The sequence below is a fragment of the Talpa occidentalis genome, unplaced genomic scaffold (assembly GCF_014898055.3).
Source record: "Talpa occidentalis isolate TD23 unplaced genomic scaffold, MPIMG_talOcc4v2.1, whole genome shotgun sequence".
In the NCBI taxonomy this organism is placed as follows: Eukaryota; Metazoa; Chordata; class Mammalia; order Eulipotyphla; family Talpidae; genus Talpa; species Talpa occidentalis.
In genome coordinates, this window is record NW_026555331.1 from 86,081,364 (window position 1) to 86,105,112 (window position 23,749).

The 23,749-nt window shown below is 37.9% G+C and overlaps 1 protein-coding gene across 1 annotated transcript in view; it reads left to right on the forward strand.

The window, feature by feature from the left end:
* The first annotated feature begins 1,568 nt into the window (after window positions 1–1,568).
* ASB4 (ankyrin repeat and SOCS box containing 4) overlaps window positions 1,569–23,749 on the forward strand; it is a 59,364-nt gene continuing 37,183 nt past the window's right edge. Inside the window, exons 1-2 of the mRNA XM_037508130.2 lie at window positions 1,569–1,846; window positions 11,866–12,165. Coding sequence (XP_037364027.1) covers window positions 1,660–1,846; window positions 11,866–12,165 — 487 coding nt within the window. The 5' untranslated portion in view covers window positions 1,569–1,659. The remainder of the gene's footprint in view (window positions 1,847–11,865; window positions 12,166–23,749) is intronic.

Here is a 23,749-nt window from a genome sequence, read left to right on the forward strand (position 1 = left end):
GATTGGAAGGGAACATCAAGGAGGTTCCAGTGTGCTCAAGTTTTCTTTACCTCGACCTGGGTGTTGGTTGTACAGCTGCATTCACTTTGTGAAAATTTGGCAAATTTATATTTATGGCTTGTTATTTTCTTGTATTTATGTTACACATCAGTGAAATAAGTTTTAAAATCATGTTATGGTTTGTTTCTTTGTTTACATCCTTAGATAAATTCTGAAAATCAAATATTGTCATCATCTAAAGTTTTTAAAAATACAGGTTGCTAATTATAGAAAATTTGCACCAATTAGAACTCCCATTTCTTTGTATTTTTTTAAAGATTTATTTATTTATGCATACAAGAGCTGGTGGGTACAGGCCAGAGGTGCAGAGGGGTGAGAGGATTCATCAGGAGAAGTCTGCTGTGCCATGAGGGTTGCTCCCTGGCTGGTCAGGGATGGAACTCATGCTGCAGAGGCTGCAGATTGCTTAATAGTGCTGTGCTTAACCCCTTGTGCCCCCAGGGAGGCCCCATTTCTTTGTATTCTGAATTAACACTTGCTACTACTCCTTTTCTAATTGTTAATGATTGTACATTTTAAAATTGAGTATTTATTTCTCTAATTTTTTACTTTGAGAAGTTTCAAACTTACAGAATAACCGTAAGAATAACACAATGAACACCCATATATACTTCATTAAGTTTAACAAGTTTCAATTTTTTTCCACCTTTGCTTTCTCAATTTCTTTTTACACACACATATGCATCTAGACACATACTGTACACATGTACATTTTATATTTTTATCCCTGAATTATTTGAAAAGAAGTTATAGGTGTCCTGACAATGTACCCCTAATATGTATCACTTATGAATACGAATATTCTTTTGTGTAACCACAATACCTTTATTACTCCTTAAAAAATGAATGCTGATTCCATATTATCAAATAATCTCTAATTCAAATTCATATTTCCAAGTTTGCCCCCGTATAGTCTTTTCTAATCGATCATTTAAAATAGGGTTAAATAAAGACCATCCATTAACTGCATTTAGCTTTTTTGTCTCTTTTTACCTAAAAGAGTCCTCTGTCACCACACCCCACACCCTTTTCTTTCATGACATTGACATTTTTCACATCTAGGCCACTTAAAGTTTGTTTTCAAATACGTGTGATCATGCTTAATTTTGCAGGCTCATGTTACAAAATTATAGGTTTTCAGAAGCGTATGGATTAGCAACTGTAATAAATTTTCATTTTTGCTATTTGTTAATCAGAGCAAGACTCTGAATCGCCAGTTGGACACCAGATGTTTTTACTGAGGGAAAAAGAAAGCATTAAGAGCTTTTAAATCTTACATTATTACTTTGATCACATAAGAAATAATAACAGTGACATTTCATTCTCTGAAATATATTGCAATGGTATTTTCCTTCATATTGACACGATATGTTATTCAATGAATCAGTTAGTATAGAAGCAGTTTAAAATGACCTGAAAATGCAGTGACAGCCAAGAAGGATATTTTGAAGTTTGAAATGATCCCTATATAAATAGAACGGATCAGCATAACTTTGGGATAAAATTAGCCGACAGTTTGTGGGCTCTCCAGCATGTGCCTGTTTGCTTGGTGCCGCTCTCCTGATAAGTCACAACAAAGCTTCCAGAGGGAGAGCAAGGATGGAAAGCACCGCAGCCCCTATCACCAAATCTGCAGCTGCCAAGTTAGTTAAGAAAAATTTCCTTGAAGCTCTAAAGTCAAATGACTTTGGAAAATTGAAGGCCATTTTAATCCAAAGGCAAATAGATGTGGACACAGTTTTTGAAGTTGAAGATGAGAATATGGTTTTGGCATCTTATAAACAAGGTAAAAAAATATAGATGTAATTGTAAAATTGATAGAAAATGGGTTTTTAAAAAATGTACATTCTAAGGCAGTAGTTCTTACTGTTTCTTTAAGTATGTATTTGAAAGTTATTTTTATTTTATTTTCTTTCTTTTAAACTAGACCATATTATGAACTTTTATATGTGTGTGTGTGTGTGTGTGTGTGTGTGTGTGTGTGTATTTCTTTTCTGTCCTTTTCTTTTTCTACCCTGTGCCTGGAATTTGAATTCTCGGACAATCATATTTAAGTACTTTTCTTCTGCTTATAACAGCATAGAATAAAGAAAAATATATCTAGATTAAAATTAAACAAACTATTGAGATCTGTTCTAATGCTGACAGTGTGGCTGACTTGGGGACAGGTTGCTAATTCTCTGTTAATAACTTAGCCACTTAAAGACATCAACTTAATGTTCACCTGGGTGAAGGATTTTGCCTCTTTTAGAGGGTTGATGGATGGACAAAGTTGTGCTGATGCACCTTATGTCCTCATCATTTTAATGAGTTTTCTGCCCAGGTCAGTTCAAAAGCTGAACTCAGAGAAACCAAAAAGTTAACTTTCTTCCTTAACTACAATAATAGATCCAAATTGTAGATATGCTTAACACCGAATATTTGCCTTATAAAGAGCTAGGGGTAATAAAAACTATGGCGGAATTTTTTTATCAAAGGGTTTTCTGGAACCTATGCTTAATAAATCAGAAATAAATTGGAAGCGCGCTAATTCTGATTTCCAAAATCAGCTAGTTAATGGGGGAACTTGAGTAGCGAGGCCATCTGGTGAGCGAACTGCAAACAAACACCATGTTCAATATCTTCTGTTTAAACATAATAGATGATAAGGTCTTGTGTGTAGCATTAAGAGAGAAATAGTAATACTTTTTCATGTTTAAAATACTTTCCATTCATATATAAATCATCGACACCGTCAATTTGCAGATACTAGTGTTAATGGTGTACATTTCTACACGAATTTACTATCCTCTGGTTGTCAGTGCTGAAGGAAGGACTGAATACTGAGGCCAGCTTCTGTGTTTGTGATTTTTTACTTAAGGGCTTTGTAATAAATTGGCATTGCTATTTTGACTGCAAGATAAAGAAGTGGTCTGTTTTTTAAAAAGTGGTTGATGGGCTCTGTTAAAAAGAAAGTGTACACTCTATAATTAGATTACTTTCAGCTTAAGAATTTGTTCAGTGAAAGACTGTTTTAAATGCTAAGTACGTTTTAAAGGTTTTTTTTTTTCTTTTTCAAAGTTATATCTGCACCTAATGTAAAATAACTTAGATCTAAGTTAGCAGGTAATTTATTTGCCCTGAGTTGTGAAGACTTTTGAGCATAGTGAATTATACAGATCACAGAGAGTTTCTGAGGTTATAAGAAAGGAAATCTCAGGGGTAGGCTCCTAGGAAGAAGGGTGTTGTTTCTCTTGCTTTCAATAGTGTCAGCACCCCTGAATGAGAAGAAAATGCATTTTAAATTCTCTCTTGTCAATCTGAGCTGATGGGTATGGTCCTCACAGAGCTGAATTTTCATTCACGCTAATGGCTGTTTTCATGGTGTTAGGACTTAGGATGTGGCTTTCAATTAGGAAGACAGCAAATTGCACCCTTTGGGGAGAACAGTTCCATTCTTACGCATGCCAGGTAGATGTACTCACAGAAATAATAGCACACAGGGTCATATCTTTAGGGTTCATACAGAAATTCTGTGTGAGGGTATGTGCACGTGCATGTGTGAGCATGTATGTGCACATACATGAGTGTGTATAGAAAAAAACTACTTTTACTCCTCATTTAGTTTGAATATATCTTTTAAATCTTAACCCAGATTAAAGTGTCATCTGTTTTCAAAGTTTCTTCAATTTTTTTTGGTATCTCCCATGCTAATTATCCAACCTTTGGATATTTCAGTTGGAACGGAAGTATAAATAGAATCCTACTTGCTAGCCAAGTGAAGTAGATCTAAGAGGTTTTATCAATTTCCTAAAACACAGAGGAATTCCCAAGAAATACTGCAAACCTAAGCAGGCTGTGCATGGGTTAGTTAGTGCAGTTAGGTAGTGTTAGCTCCTTTCTGAACAATTCTAAGGAATGAGGCCCATTTCTGTGTGGCCTTGAAAGATACGTGGCTGAATTAAACTTTCTAAGACTATTTCGATCATAGCAGACTGCTTAGATATTGAATGCTATTGAACTGTTACACTCTGCTTTTTAGATTTTTTAAGTCACTTTTGAAAATTTCTGTACAGAAAAGTATATAAATCATAAGTGTGAACTTTGCTTCCTTGCCAAAAAATAAGCAAACCTATGTAACCAGCATCACCAGCATCCAGATGTAGAAAGAGAATGGACTGACTTTTTTTTTAAGTGTGGAAATCTTCAGATTATTGTTATTTTGGCTTAACAAGCAAGACAACATGTAAAATCAATAACATCACACTTGTTTGATATTTGCTTGCATAATTAATAGCTATATTCAACAGTGGATTGTTCTGTGGAAGACTTAATAGTGCTACCATTAATCCCAAGCCAGTTTTATTTCTTTTAGGATGTGTGGTGTTATTTCACTTAGTATTTCAAAAAGTGAACTAATTTTCCCCTAAATCAATGTGTAAAGTCAGTATGAAAGTCAGCTTATCAGTTTTGGAAAGGCAACTCAGAACTCTTTTGATGAGAAGATCAACTTAGGATCTAAACATTATTCCCCCAAATCCACAATCTAATTAGCACATGAATAATCAAAAGTTAACCTCCAACACAAATAAAAAAAATGTGAATTTTTGCGAGGAAGGCAGAACACAGTGTCGGAGAATGCATTTTTGCTTCCCCCAGAGACAAAGGGTCCATCACCTCACGTAGCTTCTCTTAATCGTATGACAGAGAACACTGATTTAGAAACTACTTCCAGAGCTCATGTTCAAACTATGGATCCTACTTACCCCCAGCACCTAATAATGATTCTTAATGTTAAATAGTGATCTCAGTTTATTTTTTCAAGTCATTTGAAATTTCATAACCAAAGCTTCACGTAAAATTATGTTTTAATAATTAAAAAAAAACTCTGTCTCATACTTTGGAAATCAAACATAAAAAACATGCCGATTAGCATTTGAGATATGATCCAGAGAAGGGCAGAGTTACGGGTCTTAAAAGCAAAACCAGCAAGGGAGACTGCATCTGCAAGATCACCACTTTAAAAAGGAAATGACGTGATGAAAAGTTTAAGCGCCAAATGCAATAAATAGTTGAATAGTGAAGGATGTCAGTGATAGAAAGTTCATTATGAGCCAAGTATGAAGTATTTGGAATGAAAGCAGGGTCTCTAAGGAAACTCAAAATCTATTCATAGTGGTTCTCACTGGTCATCTCCGTAGTGGAAACATGCACATCCTTAAGTCTGTTTCCAAAGGTTTTTCCAAGTATACATTTTGATTCTCTTTGAGATGTATGAGCCTTGGCTCATTAATGATATGGGCAGAATATCATACTTATCTCTTCGGTATGAAATTCCCTAGTCAGCAAGGTTAATCAGAGTCCTTTTATTAATCAGTGTAATGCACTTTAAGTACTTCGTTTATAGCCCACAGCTGCAGGTTCTTTGGTTGGTAGTCATATTTTTAATTAAAATAACCAATGAATGATTTCACTGAAAAACTTTCTGGCAGGTACTCGATCTACTTTACTAAGTAGCGACTGCCGTCCAAATATCTTGAAAGCTCTTATTTCCACTCTCTTAATGAATAATCTCTTTATCACCTAATTTTCCTCTTTGACAGAAATTTGCTCTCCTGCTTTCCTGTGATCCTCCTAGGGCTCTTTCCCCTTCCTGGATGTTCAAACATTTTTTCTGCTAAATTTTACATTTCAAGCTTACTTTTTTTCTCTCCTGAGGGATCCCTGAGCTTTATCCTGAAAACATTAGCTATTAAAAAATAGCCAAGAATTGTGCTTCAGTCCATAATCCTCCAGGACTGTGTAAATACGTGGACACAGGCAGAGCAAATGTCTGCTAATCCAGCCATGAGCAGCGTGTGTAACCTTTGGCTGTGATAACAGAGGCTTCTCATGTGTGAGGTTCTTTGGACTCAGATAACATTATAGCTGATAACTGTTGCCGAGCCCAGGCTTAGCTGAAGGTTTACCAGAGATGTGCATATCCCCCAAACACTACAGCAGAATCAATCCCCTCTTCCAAAGCATGGCCCAAATGTTTTGCTCCTTACCATAGTTCCTGAGTGAGGGAGCTTTTTGTTGGGCGATTGAGGCATATGTCCTTGGTTACAGATTTAACTTAAACACACACACACATGTGCACACGGAGGATTAATCTTCATATTTTTGTAATGATAAAACTTCTAAAATCCCTTTAGACCATTTGCCTCAAGTGATATTGACCTGGGGTGAATTGCACATAGTCTACAGTAGATCATCAGTGGTGATTTAAAGATTTGGGGGAACCAGAATTTGAATTGTCCTCCATCAGTGCTAGTTATACAAACTCAAGTCCTTTGTGTTACTTCATCACTGCAGGATATTTATTCTCATTTATAAAGTGAAGGCTTTAACGAGTCTCTCGTAATCCCCTCTATGCTGCTAATCTACCATGTTATGAAGGAGAAATTAGATAAATAGTTGATGTGTCCCATGTCATGACCTGGGGAAGGTAAAAAGTAACTGTAGACCCTGTAGATCCACCTGGTCTGTATTTAGGAGTTCTCTGTGGGATTTTTGCATAGAAGAAAAAACTTGTGTATTTTCCTCTGTTCACTTTATCTCACATAAACCCTTCCTGAAGCAGAGCTCTTCTGCAAGGACCTGTCTCTGCACACAGACCCTGAAACTGGGGTGAGAGTGGGAGTGGTTTATATGAGGGGGAGGCATGGCTTCTTTACTCATCCACCAAAGGCTTTGTTTCCAGGTTTTCCCCACCCTGGTCCTTTGTGCTGTGTGAGCACACACTCAAAGGGCAGCCTAGCCATCTGCAGGGGTGAGCAGAGGGGGGCCCTTTGAAAGGCAAATGCTAAGAAGAAATCACTTTCTAGGTCTTGGAGTCCTGGGACAAGTCAGCTGTAGGAAGAAGGGAGAGTAAAATATGAAACTGCCTGTTTACTTAACTGTGTTTCTGTCATGCTGTGACTGTCAGTGGCTATATTTTGGAAGACAAATTTTGATCTCTTGACATGTGGTTGCAGTGCATGTTAACAGGCATAGCCTCATCAGCAGGTTTTTTTTTTAAGTTTTATTTATTTATACAGGAACTGGGGTACAGTCAGAGCATGGGAGGGTGAGAGAATTCACCAGAGACAGAACGGGGAACAGAACAGGCAGCAGATGGAAGACACTGCTGAGGGGAGCAGCAGGCGAGGCAGGAGAGGTCTGCCGTGCCATGTGGATTTCTCCCTGGCCGGCCAGGAATCGGTTCAACCCGCTGCGCCACCGGGGAGGCCCTCATCAGCAGTTTTTAAAGCGGGCTTTATTTTAGGTTTAGTCCGGAGCGAGGGCAGTTGTTAGGAAAGGACACCATCATTTCCACAGGTACACAGTAACCTGTGGATGCAGCCTCATTTTAAAGTGGTGATTATATATGGGTGCCCTCTGTTTGGTAGGCTGCTGCTTTGTCTACAGCAGGCTTTCCTGCTCTGTTTGGGGCTGAGTTATCCAGAACCCTCTCCCTTCACACCACCACCAAAGTTCTGCAAAACAGCTTCAAGATGCACTTCAGCAAACCCTGATCCAAAGCAGACAATCTGTCCTGTTCTCATTCCTCCACTTCAGCCCCCTAAGGGCACCAGGTTACAATGTCTTATTGCCAGTCACCTATGCACATTCCCATCTAGAAGAGGTGAGCTGTACACATAATCCATTCAGAGGGTCAACTGAATTCCAGAACCTGGTGTTTGTGAGCCCCATTTACTGGTTAATGATTATGATTATGGGAGACACAGATGAAACTGACTGAGAGGCTAAGGATGACTGATTCGTGTAATAAACAGGCAGGATAGATTCTCTGGCACTATTGGGAATTTAGGAGGAAAAAAACCAACAAGCAACTGCATTTCCATATCAAAGATGTGACATATTATAGATGAATTTGGGATCTTCTCTCCTTCCCCGTGATTTGTGAAGCAGGCTTGGCACTAAACCTATTCTGCTTCCACAGAGACAAAGACAGATGGGGGCCCTGCATTGCAGATATCCTGAGTCCATTAGCTTGTACTGACGCAGGCGACTTATGGCTCTAGCAGGCTGAAAAAGTGGCAGTTTTCTCATCTGGAAAATGAAAGGCTTGGACTGGATAATCTTCCCTCCAGCGCTAACATTCTGTGTTTCTTTGATTTTACATCAAAATGATGTTTTCTTAATCAGCTCTCTGCTGCTTCCTTTCCGAGATCATTTTTCTTCTCATTGCAGAAGTGGGCATGAGTTTCCAATCAGTTGCTGCATAGAGCTGCCTAATCTCTGCTGCTAATCGACAGGCAAAACACACTCCTGTTTTCAGATCTGGAACCAGCTTCTCTTCAAGACAGTTAGAAAAGACTATCTTTGTGAACTGCTTGTTGGGGAAATTCGAGAATTAAAATGATTGATTAAGTATTGGAGCTAATCTGATTGATTCATTAGCCAAAACAGATTGCATGCCATATATAGCTTAAAAATTCTGCTACAAGCGCAGATTCAATGTACATAGTCAAACAGGAATGTATAAATGATTGTATACACATATATTGTGTATGTCATTCTGAACACATATACATACGTTAGAGGTACAAGGTTGAAACTCCCCAGCCGAAACTGCCTGTGATTCTATTTATCTCTGCCAACACAAAGTCCATATCGCCAAATACCTTTGCTTCTTGGTGACCGGAATCTCAAATTAGGTTCTGAGAACTTGTAACTCTTTTAGTTGAGTTTAGATGCCTACAAGAATTGAGATAATACTAAAAGGGTTACACTTTAAACAATCATATGTCCATTAGTCCTTAGTGGAATTAACTTTGGATTGTTTTTCTTTTAAAGATCAGATTTGGATAAGGGGGTTTGTGGGGGATGGGGAGTGGGAGGAAGAGAAAGCAAAACAGCCCTACAGTTCTGACATTTTCTTTTTTTTTTTTAAAGATTTTATTTATTTATTTATACAAGCACTGGGTACAGTCAGAAGTGTGGGAGGGCGAGAGAATTCACCAGAGCCAGAGCGGGGAACAGAATAGGCAGAATGACGAAATACTCTGCTGAGGGGAGCAGCGGGTGGCAGGAGAGGTCTGTGTGCCATATGGGACCCTCTCCCGGCAGCTGGGGATTGAACCGGCTCTGCAGAGGCTGCGGGCAGCTTCGCAGCTCAGCGCTCAACCGCTGCACCACCAGGGGAGGCCCAGCCCTACAGTTCTGAATGGGATGAAATAAAGTGTGTGTGTATGCACACACGCAAGTGTGTGCGTGAGAGAGAGAAAAAATGTGTGTGTGTGTGTGTGTGTGTGTGGGCGTGTGTTTGTGTGTGTGTGTCTAGATTGGAGGTTGGGCTCCAGAAAAACAAATTTAAGTTTGGAGTCCTGAAGAATTAATTAGCCTTGTGCATGATGTTATAAATGATCTTTTTAAACTAAATTATTTTTCTACTCTGAGCAAGGGAGCAATAGTTTATTTTAATCTTATTTATTTTTATAAATAATAATACATGTATAACTTACTAAATTTAAAAGCTACAAAGGTGAAATTCAAAGACAAGTAAATCTATGTACTTGGGCCCAGTCCCACATCCCCGGTTCTTCTTGGAAGCCACCACTGTAACCAGATTCTTGTCTGATGTTTTGAATATATTTTCATCAGAGTGCATATTATGCAAGCTGCTCATTTCCCTGCTTCTATTACTCAGTAATATATCTTAAAATCAGTCTATATCAGTGTGTATAGGAGTGAGTCCTTCTTTATAATGACTGTATAGTACTCTATTGTGTGGATGTACCATAATTTATTTAAACAGTCTCCTGTTGATGAAGATGGAGGTGTTTCTGATTGCAACCATTAAGAGCAATGGTGGAGAACATTGCAACTTCTTGTCCACGGGGGGATTGCCAAGATCATCACTCAAGGGAAATATCATATTCTTTACATATTCAATTGTTCAGTGTAAATGGTGTTCCCGGGAGCTGTGCAATACAGTGGCGCTTAGAGGGCATTTTATACATGAAGGATTATACTTGTAGGATAAATGCAGAGGAGTGCCAAACACGGAGTTTTTCACTTAAATGAGAGATATTTATATTTGATCATCACACCCATTTTTAATGAGGCCCTCATCCTCTGAGTGCCCTCCTGATGTTCATCTTTGGTGCCCAAAAGTAGTCACAATATTCTAGATTTATTCTGACCTCATCTAATCAGTAAAGAATACAACTTTTATTTTTCTTGATCTGGGCACTACACTTTTATTAATGTAGCTTAGGATTTTATTACCTTTTTGGCAGCTCCAATACACTCTTGGCTCATTTTGAGATTGCTGTCAACTCAAATCCCTATGTCTTTTCTCAAATAAATTACCATTAAACCATATTCTGCTTACCTTGTATTTGTGGAGAAGAATTTTTATAAGCCAAAAGCAAACTTTTGATTTATCCATGTTAAAATTTATTTTGTTGTTTCAGCCCTAGAGTCTCTTCTAAGCTGTTGAGCTATCTCTACATCTTCATTGTGCTATCAATATTTCATAGTGAGCTTAATGCCATGGCTCTAGGTATTGACACTGAATGAAGGTTTATAACGTTATCTTTGTTATAGCTTGTCATATACTCCAACCATTGCAGACTTGGATAAAAGGGACTAGCACAGTGTATAAAAGTCAGAGGGAGAAAGTAGAGAGATGGAGGTGGGAGAGTGATAATACCTAATGGAAATATTATCTAAGATCTCAATTCTAAGAATACCTACGCTTTTCCTGATCAATTAATTTGTGTATAGCTTGTAGGCATAGTTAATTGTGGAACATAGCATGTTTTCTTGTTTATTTTGACTGCTAGGAAGTTCAAAGACGAATTTTCAGTGTGGTTCAAGTATACAGGACATGATTTACATTTTGCATAGCTGTCTCACCCTTGACCTATTTTATTTTCCCACCTTTTTATCTTTGCCCTTACATTCCAGACCATTTAGAAAATTTGTATATGTAAAATTTGTGAGTCGCTTTAAATTCCTACAAAAGATGAAGTATTGTATGAAACAACATTGGGTATATAAAATATTGGCATGACAAATTTTAAAGAAACATTGAAACATTCATACCTTACAGCGACAACAATAGCAACAATCTAGGGAAAAAGAACTGTGATGGAATGAAATGTATAAGCTTGTAACTAACAGCTTTGGAGTCATTCAAAACAATGATTGGGTGCTAAAAAGAAATCCCATAAGAGTCTCATGTAAATCACTGTGTGATCACAGAAATGATAGTCTCAAATGCAAATGTTATAGTCAAGCAGGCAAAATAAGTAAATCAGATAATAGAGGATAGTAGACAGTTGAACTCAAGAGTCCACTTAAGTACATCCATGTGTGCTACTAGACCAAATATTTGCAATGCAGACACATCAGCTACTAGTTGTTTTTCTTTTAAAGATTTATTTATTTTTGCATTCAAGAACTGGGGTATAAACCAAAGGTGCAGGGCAGTGAGAGGATTTACCAGAGAGATTGGGGAGCAGAACAGGCAGATCTACTAAAATACACTGCTGAGGGGAGCAGTGGGTGAGGCAGGAGAGGTCTGCTATGCAATGTGGGTTGCTCTCTGGAAGGTGTGGGCAGGGTGGGGGGGCATGGAAATTGAACTGGTGCTCTAGGGAGATTGCTTGATAGCGCTGTCTTTAATCCCTGTGCCACCAGGGAGGCTCAGCTACTAGTTTATAGCTTGTAAATCCTTCCCTGTAAATGTGACCAAAGTAAAATAGCAAAAATCCTCGTAAAACAGGGAGAAAGTTAAATTTTGTATCCTTTTTTTTTTTTTTTTTTCAGGTTATTGGTTGCCTAGCTATAAATTAAAGTCTTCTTGGGCAACCGGCCTGCACCTCTCAGTCTTATTTGGTCATGTGGAATGTCTGCTGGTGCTGTTGGACCATAATGCTACAATCAACTGTAGACCCAATGGGAAAACCCCTCTTCATGTGGCTTGTGAAATGGCCAACTTGGATTGCGTTAAGATCCTCTGTGACCACGGCGCAAAGCTCAATAGCTACTCCTTAAGTGGACACACAGCCTTACACTTCTGTACAACTCCAAGCTCCATTCTCTGTGCCAAGCAGTTAGTTTGGAGAGGTAAGTCTTTCTGGGTGGCTGACATTGTTATCAACTTGTACACCCGTGGTTGTGAAACTTGGTGATCTTAATTTACTCAGGCAATATAGTAAGATCTTTATGCATTAAATCTAAGTCGGGGGGGGGGGTTCTAAAAATACATAGATATGTATATATAATTCTATTGGCTCAAGGGGCCCTAAAATACATATTCATATATAAATACATATATATGTAACTATACAAATATAACCACATATAGCCATACCTAACTATAACTATACATATAATTATATATACTTGTGCATGGTCCAGGTCATTCAAATGATGATCACATTGTTAATATTTTTCATTTTAGGAGACTAGTTAATATGCACAATTATTTAGCAAATATTATTTAGTAATATTCTAAGTAAGTGAGGCAAAAAGAAAATGGTTTCTGTCCCCGATGAGCCTATGTATGTGCTAGTAGGGGGATGAACATTAATAAACTTAATTCATACATATGGTATTGCAAATTGGAGCAAAACCAGGTACTATGAAAGAGAATGTCAGAAGTGAACTATTATAAAATGTGTAAAGACTTCTTTCAAGGTACCATGTGTGGGCCTCCCTGGTAGCCTAGGGATAAAGGCTCAGCGCTACCAATGAGAAAGCCTGAGTTCAATCCTTGGCCAGGGAGCTACCCACATGGCATGGCATACCTCTCCTGACTTGCCCGCTGCTCCCCTCAGCAGCGTATTTCAGTCAGTCTTCCTGTTCTCCTCCCTACTCTGTCTTTGGTGAATCCTCTCACCCCTGTATCTCTGGCCTACACCCCAGTTCTTTTAAGTAAAAATAAATAAATGAAATCTTTTTTAAAAAAAGGTACAATATGTAAGCTAAAGCTCTAAGAAGAAAGGAGCTCGTCATTAAAATATGGTGCCAAGAGGAAGAGGACTGTAGGTACAGGGAATTGTGAGCAAAGTTACTGGAAGAGCAAAAACAAAAAAATTATGTACTGTTCAACCAATGAAGGAAGGCCAGCGAGGCCAGAAATCAAGAGAGTGGGGTGGAGCAAGAGGGACAGGAGGATAGAGGTGCCACAGGAGGACACTGGATGTTTTAAATAACCCCAAGGCATTGTGTTTAGAAAAGGAGTCACTGATAAGTTTTAAGCAAGGCAATGACATGGATTAATTTCCACTTAAAATCATCATTCTAGAATTATGCAAAAATTGGTTTGGGGAGGCCATGAAGAGAAGCAGGGAAGCTGTTTGATAGTGTAGTTGACAAGGAGCAAATATGCGCAAAGCAAACCTGGATAGCAAGTTTGCAGAATAGAAATGGGCTTGCACTGTGTTTCAGAAGCAAAATTGATGGGATTCAGTAGGGGTAGAAGTCAAGGAGAAAGTAGTCTCAAGTTTCTTTGTCAGGTTTCTGACTTTAGAAAATGGGTGAATAGTAATGCAATTTTTTTAAATGGGGAAATGAGGGAAAGGCATGTATGTGGGGAAAATCATTATATCAGTTTTTTTTAAAGTCAAGTTTGTAGAGGTGTAACTTATGCAAGTAACTATTTTTGTGAAGCCATCACCTCAATTAATGCAAAAAATTCCCAGAGGTCCTTTGTAACTGATCCTCTCACTCTACACATCCTTCCCCCTTTTCCCAACCGCGGATCTGTTTTCTGTCCCTGTAATTTGGCTTTTTTTCAGGATGTCATATAAACGAAATTGTACACCATGTAGCCTTTTGAATCTGGTTTCTGCCACTTAGCATAATGCATTTGACATTCATCCATGTGCTTGAACTCACCAGTCATTAGATCTTTATTACTAAGTAGAGGTCTTTGTAGCACAATTTATTCACTCCCCAGTTGAGGCCTATTTGGATTGTTTTCACTTTTTGGCAGTTTGGGGAAATAAAAGCTGGTATAAACATTTGTATACAGATTCTTGCATGGATATATTTTCATTTCTCTCGGGTACAGGAGTACAATGATGGGTTACATGGTAAATTGTTAGAAACTGCCAAATTATTTTTTGAAATGGTTTACCATTCTGCATTCCCAACAACAGTGTATAAGAGTTCCAGTTGTTCTCCATTCTTAGCAGAACTTCATAATGTCAGATTTAAAAAAAAAAAAAAAACATTTTAGCCATCGAATAGGTATATAATAGTATCTCATTATGATTTTAATTTTAATTTCCCTAAAAACCAAGAACATTGAATATGTGTTCAAGTAATTATTTGCCATCGCTTCTCAGCCTTTTGGCTAAGATCAAGTGAAGTGCCTATTTGCCAGATATATATTTGCTTTGGTGAAATGTCTGTTGATAGTTTTTCCTCCATTTTATAAAATGGATTGTTTTCTTATGACTGATTCATGAGAGTTCTGTATATATTGTGGACACTAGCTCTTTAGCACATATGTGGATTGCAAGTATTTTAATTTATTCTTTAGTTTTTCATTTTCTCAACAGTGTCTTAAAAAGAGCAAAAGTATTTAATTTTTATTGTCAATTTATTGGTTTTTACATCTTATGGTTTGTAATTATTTTTTGTGTCTTCTAGCTAAGAAACCTAAGTGTAAAAGATTTTCTCCTATGTTTGCTTCTAAAAGTTTTATAATTTTAGGTTTTAAGTCTCATAGAGTTCCTCCTAGATCAGTTTTAAATATGAGAAGTTTCAAATCTCTTTGAGATATCAAAGTGACTAAGTGAATGATGCACTTAATATAATTTTAGGTTTTACTTTTAGGTCTTTTATTCATCTTGAATTAATTTTTGTATATAACATGAGGTATAGGATGAGGTTCATCTCTTTTGTATATGGTTGTCCAATTATTTCAACATTATTTGAAACAAGTAAAACAAGCAAACCTGGATAGCAAGTTTGCAGAATAGAAAATGGGCTTGCACTGTTTCAGAAGCAAAATTGATGGATTCATCATTATTTGTTTCAACATTATTTGTTGAAAAGACCATTCTCTACCATTGAATGACCTTGTATCTTTGTCAAAAATCAGTTGCCAATTATGTATGGGCCTATTGGTCTATGTATCTGTTTTTTTTTTTTTTCTAATGTTCCACTAACTTGATTGCTGTAGCTTTATATTATCTCAAAAATCTCATGGAGTCCCCCTAGATCAGATTTAAATATGAGAAGTTTCAAGTCTCTTTGAGATATCAAAGTGACTAGGTGAATGATGCACTTAATATAAAAGTATGGCTTTCAGAAAAATCCTGTGAACAAAAGCTATAAATTTAGGAATATATAGGCCTATGCCTATAGATTGTATTTGCAGACAGGAAATCAAAGCAATCACCTAGAGAAAGAGAAAAGAGAACCTAGCACCAAATTTTGTTAAATGTTTATGTTTGGATGTTAGCAAGATGGAGAGGAGCCAATGAAGGAGAATGAAATCGATTGATATGCAGAATTGGAGAAATTGAATGAAACCCAGGAACATTTTTGACACAGGATAGGGGCTAAAAAAGAAAAAGTTTCAAGAAATGGGGAATGACCAGCTGGTGGATAGTATTGTTAGTTACTGGAGAGGTTTAATAGACGTTCATTAGATTAAGTGACAGTTATCACTGACAAGAACAGTTCTACATGATGTATGTAGAACAATTCTACATGATATAAGCCAGACTAGAATTGCATATGATGTGAATGGCAGATTGGAAACTATAGATGACATATAGGCAAATATTCAAAGAAATTTGCCTGCGAATGTGAACATTGGAAGAGCATGATTGCTGAAAGAAACAAGGGGGAGGTCACAGGAGATTATCACCTACTGTTTAAAATAAAAGGAAATGTGGGTATATTGAAGGAAAAGATTTATAGAAAGAAAGCAGGTGAAATGTATAAGGCTAACTGAAAGTTTCAAACCTTAGAGCAGTTGAAACAGGATGAAATCTAGAGATCACGGGACACATGGTTATTTTCACCAGATGGGTCAAAGTAAAAGGTGATTTTATTTTATTTTACTTTATTAAAGATTTATTTATTTATTTATTTATACAAGCACTGGGTACAGTCAGAAGCACAGGAGGGTGAGATAATTCACTGGAGCCAGAGCAGAGAGCAGAACAGGCAGACTGACGAAGTACACTGCTGAGGGGAGCAGAGGGCGTGGCAGGAGAGGTCTGTCGTGCTATGTGGGACACTCAACGGTGGCCGGGGATTGAACCGGCACTGCAGAGGCTGCAGAGGCTGCAGAGGCTGCAGAGGCTGCAGAGGCTGCAGAGGCTGCAGGCAGCTTCGCAGCCCAGCGCTCAACCACTGCGCCACCAGGGGAGACCCAAGATAGACTTACTCTTAAGCTTCATGGCAACAAAGTCCAAAGCTATAAAGAAAAAAACAGTTGAGAAATAAAAAAAATTCAACATCTGTGTAGCAGTCATAAAATTGATAAAAATATTTAAGACTGTGTAAGAGTTTACATCCTTAATACATAAAGACGTCTAAAAAATTAAAACAAGGAGATTAACAATTAAGTAAAAAAAAAGAGAGAAAAAACCAAAGGACCAAGGACAGGAATAGGTATTTCAGAAACATAAATAATCATATAAATGATAAAGTTGACATTATGATCACCTTCCTAATAAATCAATAAAAAATGTCAAAGATAATAATAATTAGATCATTTTGGATTTTCAAAAAGAAGTTTATGGGAGACTGTGTATTCTATGTGATTATGGAGATCGGAAAATAATGTATAAATTATTTAGGTCAAACTTGGCATCATAGCTAAAGTTTAACTGTAGCTAGCAACTTCGAAAACACAAATGTGTTATTTTAAATTTTTACTCCTAGGATAAAGATGTTTTTTTAGTGCGGTACCTAGCAAACACATCAAAAACAAGACAAAATTGGGAATCAGATGAGGGGGGACAATTTCACCCATTTTATGGATGGAGAAGTAGAGAGAAGGGAAGAGGTAGGAGGTGGGTAGGTTTTGTAGTCTGGAAACTCTAGAAGACTGAGTATCTTGCATTTTTTCTTTTGCATTGTTATATCCTCAGACTCTGAGACAGTGCTTGGCACACAGAACCATTCAAGAAATGGTCTCTAGCTGACCTGGGAAGGGCACCAGGGTCCCTGAGTGTGTGGATGGGAGGTGTTAGGTTCATGGCTAAGAAAATGCTGCCGTTGGTCAGTTTTACCCTCTCAGGTCTCTGAGGACATCACTGAGGGATGAATTTTCTCACTCTTGGATTATGTTGTAGGCCCTTTGAGGAGAAGTCACATTATCAGTTTGTAGCTGGACAGAAGGAATTGAGACCGCTCACAGACAAGGAAAATAAGTCAGGCTAACATTAAACTCAGGACCAGAGAAGTCCATTAGAGGAAAAACCAATGCCATGGCAACTGAAAAACCAATGTAATTTCATTTGCTATTTAATGGGCTTTTTGTGGAAAAGTGCTCTTTGTGGAAAAGGCTAATTGAGGCCAAAAAATTGCATGCAATTTTCTCTTAAAGGATTTTCCCTTATTTTTTTTTTTCTATGTTTCAGAGCCTGCTTTGTCCCCATGCTGGATTTTGTCTGCTATTTTTCTGTTTGCCTTTCTACTTAATGCCCCCCATCCCTGGCCTTTGTTTCCTGTGGTATTAGTATAATACTGTTCATCAGTAGAGAGAAGGCTTATTTACCTCAGTGATAATGTCCTCTCTCTGAATCTTGCATTTCCCTACGAATAGAGAGAGTCAGGTCAGGTTTAGCTGGCTGAAAAGCAGCCTGTGATTCTTACCTATTCCCTTTCGTAAGAAGAAAATGAAAGCTGCTTCCTTTGCTCTGCATGAAGTACATCCTGACAGTGGAGGAAATTTTGTTACTGCAGGAAAGCCATAAAAATTCAAATGTTTCCTAGCAGAATGTCGCATGAGGGCAACATAAAGGAGACTGTGTCTTTTAAAACACTGTGCTCTGTTACTTGGTGACACGTTACCTCTGTGTTAGGAAATTCCCTATTCATAGAACATAGAAAAGCAAGATACCATTGGCTTTCACTTTGATCAAGAAATAGCTGTGCTTGCCTCACAGACATCTCTTAAACCAGAACCTTCCATCATCCCTTCTCTTATATTACACCGTATAGTAGCACAAATCTGACCAGTCATTGGCAAACAACCATGGGAATGGGAATTTTTGCCACCTTTGCTATACTGTTAGCACCATCTATGCAATATGAATTTAATATTTTCTTCAAATTGACATTACTCACTGTATTTAATTTTAAGGGAAAGTTTATATCATTATAAGAATGGACCCATCATTTTATGAAATAAGGTAATAAGATACTTGCCATACACAGAAGATAGTAACAATAGGAAATAATGGGCAATGAAATTCTTGACCTTCATCTATCCAGACACCCTCTTCTTGGAGATGCAGAGAATGACCCTAAGTCTCCTCTTCTGGTCACTGCTTTTCTAGAAGTGTGATTGCCAATCATTCTTCTCTGAAGAAGTGAACTTGAGGGCCTCCCTTGTGGCACAAGGGGTTAAGTCTCAGCACTATGAAGTTATCTGCAGCACAAGTTCCATCCCCAGCCTGGGAGCTACCCACATGGCACAGCAGACCTCCCCTGTGTCTCCTGATGCTCCCCTCAGCAGTATATTTCAGTAGATCTGCTTGTTCTGCTCCTCATTCTGTCTCTGGTGCATCCCCTCACCCACTCCCACCTCTGTCCTGCACCCCGGCTCTTGTATGCATAAATAAATAAATCTTAAAAAACAAAAGAAATAAACTTGAAATTAACTTGCAGCCCATCCCTCATACCTAGTCAGGCAGCAACTAGCCCAGCCTGGTAAAGAATATCCCACATAAAATTCCAGCACTCTTTGGGAGACACATCCTCAAGCAGTGCTTTATGAAGTTGATGGTCTACTCAGTGGTGAAATTTTAGAAGCACCCCTGAGTTTGCTGTTCTCTTCAGCTCTGTCCTGGAGATCCTTGCCAGCACCGAGAGAAAAGAATAATATGTCAGGTGTATAAAAATTGGAAAGCAGGAGGCAAAGCTGCCATTATTTCACACAATATGTTTGTCTACATAAAAAAAAAACAAGAAAATCTAAGACCGAGTCATTAAAATTAATAATTGAGTTCACCAGAGGAACTGCATTTGAGATCAATATGCAAAAATCAATTGCATTTCTATATACCAGAAACAAGTGGTGGGAAATCATAAGGGAAGAACATGTTTAAAATGGCACAAAAAGTCGAAAGGACCTAGAAAATGTATTCACAAGAGGTGAAAAAAATACAAACATTTGTTAAAGGACACTGAGAAGATACTGTATTCAAGGTTTATTAAGAAAAATGTAGTATTTTGGTTGCTCCTTTCTCAGGGGCAACCACTTTCATTTCTTTAGCTGATAAGTTTGATATTTTTTTCCATGTTGATAAACATACCATTTACTTGTGCATATAATTGAAAACCAGCAACGTAACAGTTTTTCAGCAATTGCTATTTATGATCATGGAAGATGGGCATCTATACTCCACACCCCAAGTGCCTTTTTTGTCCTCCATCCTCACCATATAGTTACACCATAACTAAGAGGTTCATAGTCAATTAGGATAACTTTTCCTTCTTTGAACATTTTGTTTTCCTGGGAGTAAATGGTCTTTTTTATTCTTTTGCTTCATTTGCAAAACCATCACTGTTTCAACTAACTTTTTACCAATAGTATTCATCTCTAAAAATATTTAAATTCAAACAGTATTGTTTTAAAATCAGTTTCACTTTTTTGAAAAAGTCCCTTCTGAAGCCTTCAGACCATTCCATCAGGCCTAGCTTGATGTGCATTTCGTGGACCACTTTCATCCGGGAATCTCCTTTCCCATTATCCTGAAGATTCCTTTTGCTGGATCCAGATCTTCCTATATCTTGGTCTGTTGCCCATTTGGGTGAGTATGGGTGCTAGTAGATTTCTGAGAAAGGGTACAAGAAATGACACATGTCCCAAAATGTTTTTATTCTACCTTGATTTGTCATAGAATTCTAGATTGATAATCATTTTCCTTTAAAATGATAAAAGCACTGTTCCATTGTCTTCTAGTTTCTAATGCTGTTGCTGAAAGATCAGAAGCCACGTTATTTTCTTATCCTTTACATGTGACCTATTTTTTTCTCTCTAGGAAGTTTAGTTTTCTTTTTTCTTTAGTGTTCTGAAATTCCATGATGGTAGCATTCGTGCATATCCCTCCCCCACCCCTTCGTTGTACTGAATCCTTTTAACCCCCAAATATTCCTGTCAGTTCCGAGAAATGTCCCCTAATTGTTTCCTGCATGAATTCTTTTATTTGGTTTTCCATATGCTTTCTTCCTTGAATTGCTAGTATTTAGAAAGTACTAGATACACTAGTACACTAGTATCTAGTATTTAGATAGCAATTAATACTAATTGCTAGTATTAGATAGTGCTGGACTATTCCTCTAATTGTTTTTATATTGTCTCTTCATTTTCATATTGTCTCTTCTGTTTGGCATTTTTTAATCTTTATGCTTTTTTTTTTTTTTACTTTATGCTTTAATTCACTTCAGATTATTTTTCTCTGCTTTTTATTGTCTATACCTACCACACTAGTCTTTCCTTAGATCTTTCATTTTCCTTGGCTGTCTGCTGCAATCTAAGAGTGAGTGACTGAAAGCTAATTTGGTGGATGAGTTCACTCTCAGCTTCATTGTGGGGTAAGAGAGGGCCTGGCTGAAGCTTTTATTTGAGGAATCTCTGATATAGAGACATTAGATCACTTTTTATTAGGCTGGTGAGATTCTCCAAAGAGAACACCAGATTTTTTTTCCTGAAAAGTCAAGGACTGATGGTCCATATTCTAGTCCCAGTTCTAGACTGGGAATACAGATGTAGAGGACTTGCTGTCTAGAATGCCCTCTCCTCTCGACTATGCTAACTTTTACTTAAGACTTTACTGCAGACTTCAATGACAAAGATTCTTTCTAAATTCCCTTAAACTAAGGTGCGTTCCTGTGTTGTTCTGTATTCTCATTGCATGTTGCAGTTTTCCTTTGTGACACATATTTTATTTGTTTAATGCTTTGGTTAGAATCTGCCTCCCTCACTAAAGCACAAGTTTTGTGAGAGCAGTGTTTTACTTAGCATAGGCTCATGCATTGTACATATTAGTTGCTGATGGTTGAATATTTATTAACTTTCAAGTAAGAACAACTATCATAAGTAGAGAGGAGAGTGTAACTTAACCAAAGCAATCCTTTCACCATTACTGACAAAATGACTCATTTTATGGTCTATTTTATTCTTTGTTTCTTTGCCATATGAAGAGAGCATCTGAGGAAGGACCGAGAAGTCAGAAGTCAAATGCTATTGAAAAATTCAGTCAATTGATTTAAAAAGTTTCCACTGGATTTAGTGACATGAAAAGATTCAGAGATCTAGAGCATATGATGGATCGAAACGAAGGGAGTGAACTTGATAAAGAGTTTGTCCATGAGGGTGAAGAAGTCCTTTAAAGAGTATTTGTGCAGAGAAGTCAAGAGGGTAGATGAAGAGGAAAACCAGGTTAAGAATTATTTTCAGCTGTCACAAACCTCAGCATTGAAATACTGATGGCAAAAATCCACTAGTGGGGCAGAAATGAAAGACAGAGGAGAGGAGAGGGATGCTTAGTAGCATGAGGATTCTGAGAAGCTCAGGAAATGGCAGCTAGAACCAAGTAGGACTGACTCTAGAACACTAGTTCTATTGTAGCTGGAGCCAAAAATAAAAATTAAAATTTAAAAAAGGAGAGGAAAGGATGGGAGTTTATATGTTAGTAGTAAGGCTCTAAGGAAGTTTCCTTCTGCAAGTATTTTCTACGTAAAGTATAAGGTGAGGAATCTTAAGAGCAGAGAGAGAAAAGGTAAAGGCTTGGGGAGTGAAAAATGTTTGCAACCATTAACATGGAGCAGGTGGGGAGTATTGGATGACTGAGCAGTCCTGAAGATCCTTTTGCATTTTTGTTTGACTTTATGGAGGCGCAGTCTTGTGCAGGTGGGACTGCCCCTGCATGTGACTGTGGCCACACAGCTCTCAGTCCCTAGGGTTCACTCAGGTCTAGCTTAGCTTATAGCACCAAGTAAGTGTTATAAAAGTTGGAGGTAGTTTAAGATTTTGGCAAGAGAGTTATGAAATGATGGAATTTGGAAATAAACTGAATAAGGAGGGGAGGAAAAGAAGGAATATGTAATGGACAAAGAGGTCATTGAGAGAGGCACTAGTGAAATTGAGGTTAAGAAATCAGATGCAGGAATTCTAACAGTGTGATAGCCATAGAAAGGGGAGGTTCCAGTTTCCCTGCCACACCCAAGGAAGGGTGGAGCTAAGCAGCAGGAGGAGGGGGGAGCTAAAAAAGACTTAGGAAGAGAAAGGAAGAAAAAGACTTGGAAGATTCACATGAAGCAGAGAGATAGGTGAACAAGCCTTACTTCTTGGCCTTGAACTTGTACCTGAACTTAGTGGACATGGAAGCAGACACTTGAGTCAGAGATGTGAGTGAGAGACCCTTGGGAGAGTTGACAATAACCGCTTTTATCATGACTTGTATTTTGATTTTGCTCTTTTCCTTCCTTTAATTTCTTATGGGTCCCCACCAGAAGGTGCCTTAGGTTTGCGGTAAGTCTGCTTTGGGCCCACCCTGTTTGGTTGGGCATTTATCCAGGAGGGCATGGGTAGCTTTGTCGCGAATTGGAAACTATCAATATTTTGATTACATTCTTTCTCTTCTCTCTGTTGCATACCTACTGTAATAAACTTTTCTATTGAAGGTCTTAAGCACTAAGAGCGTGTTTTGTTTGGATGCGGCAGATGGCAGAACCCATTTGCCTGCTAACAGAATTAGTGATTTCAGGAGACTTATCAATTCAGGCAATAACTCAGCATAGGTATGACTGTGGTGGGAGTCACCAAGTTAGAGAGGAGAAAGTAACAGGAGAGAAGGGGAACCAGAAACCAAAAACAACAACAACAACAACAAAAAAAAAACAGGGCATTGAGTGTGTGTGTGGTTGTTCAAGTCACCCAGAATTTGTGTGGAGAGACATGTGAGTCAGAAGCCAAAGTCTTCAGAAACTGATGGAGAGATAAATGTATTTACTAGGGAGGGTAGTTGATATAGATGAAATAGCAGAGCCCCAAAGAAGCAGGGGGTGTTCTTTTAATTTTAATTTCTTTTAAGAAATTAGGGAGTAATTGGAAGCAGCAATGGGGGGTCAGATATATGAAAAAGAACACCCAACTCTATACTGCAGGCCAGAGTTAAGCATCCCGCATCAGTTCTTTGAGCTGGGAACAGGGCAAAGCTAGCTCGGTTGCCATGGTGACCAACACCCGTCTCTGGGCTCATTAATCCTGTGTTCCAAACTAAGCACTTAGCGATAGCTTCTGAATAACTGCAACAAAGCTCTGCATACTGAAAAGGGCACATTCATGTTAAGCAGGGGAAAAAGGTTTTCAATTTCATTCATTAAACTTGAGTAAATAATTTAATATCTTTGTGCGTCAGTCCTCCTAGCTAATGAATAAGGATAAATGCTTAATGGAAAATCTAGCCTAATAAAGTTAACAGCATTGGCTTTATATATATAAAGG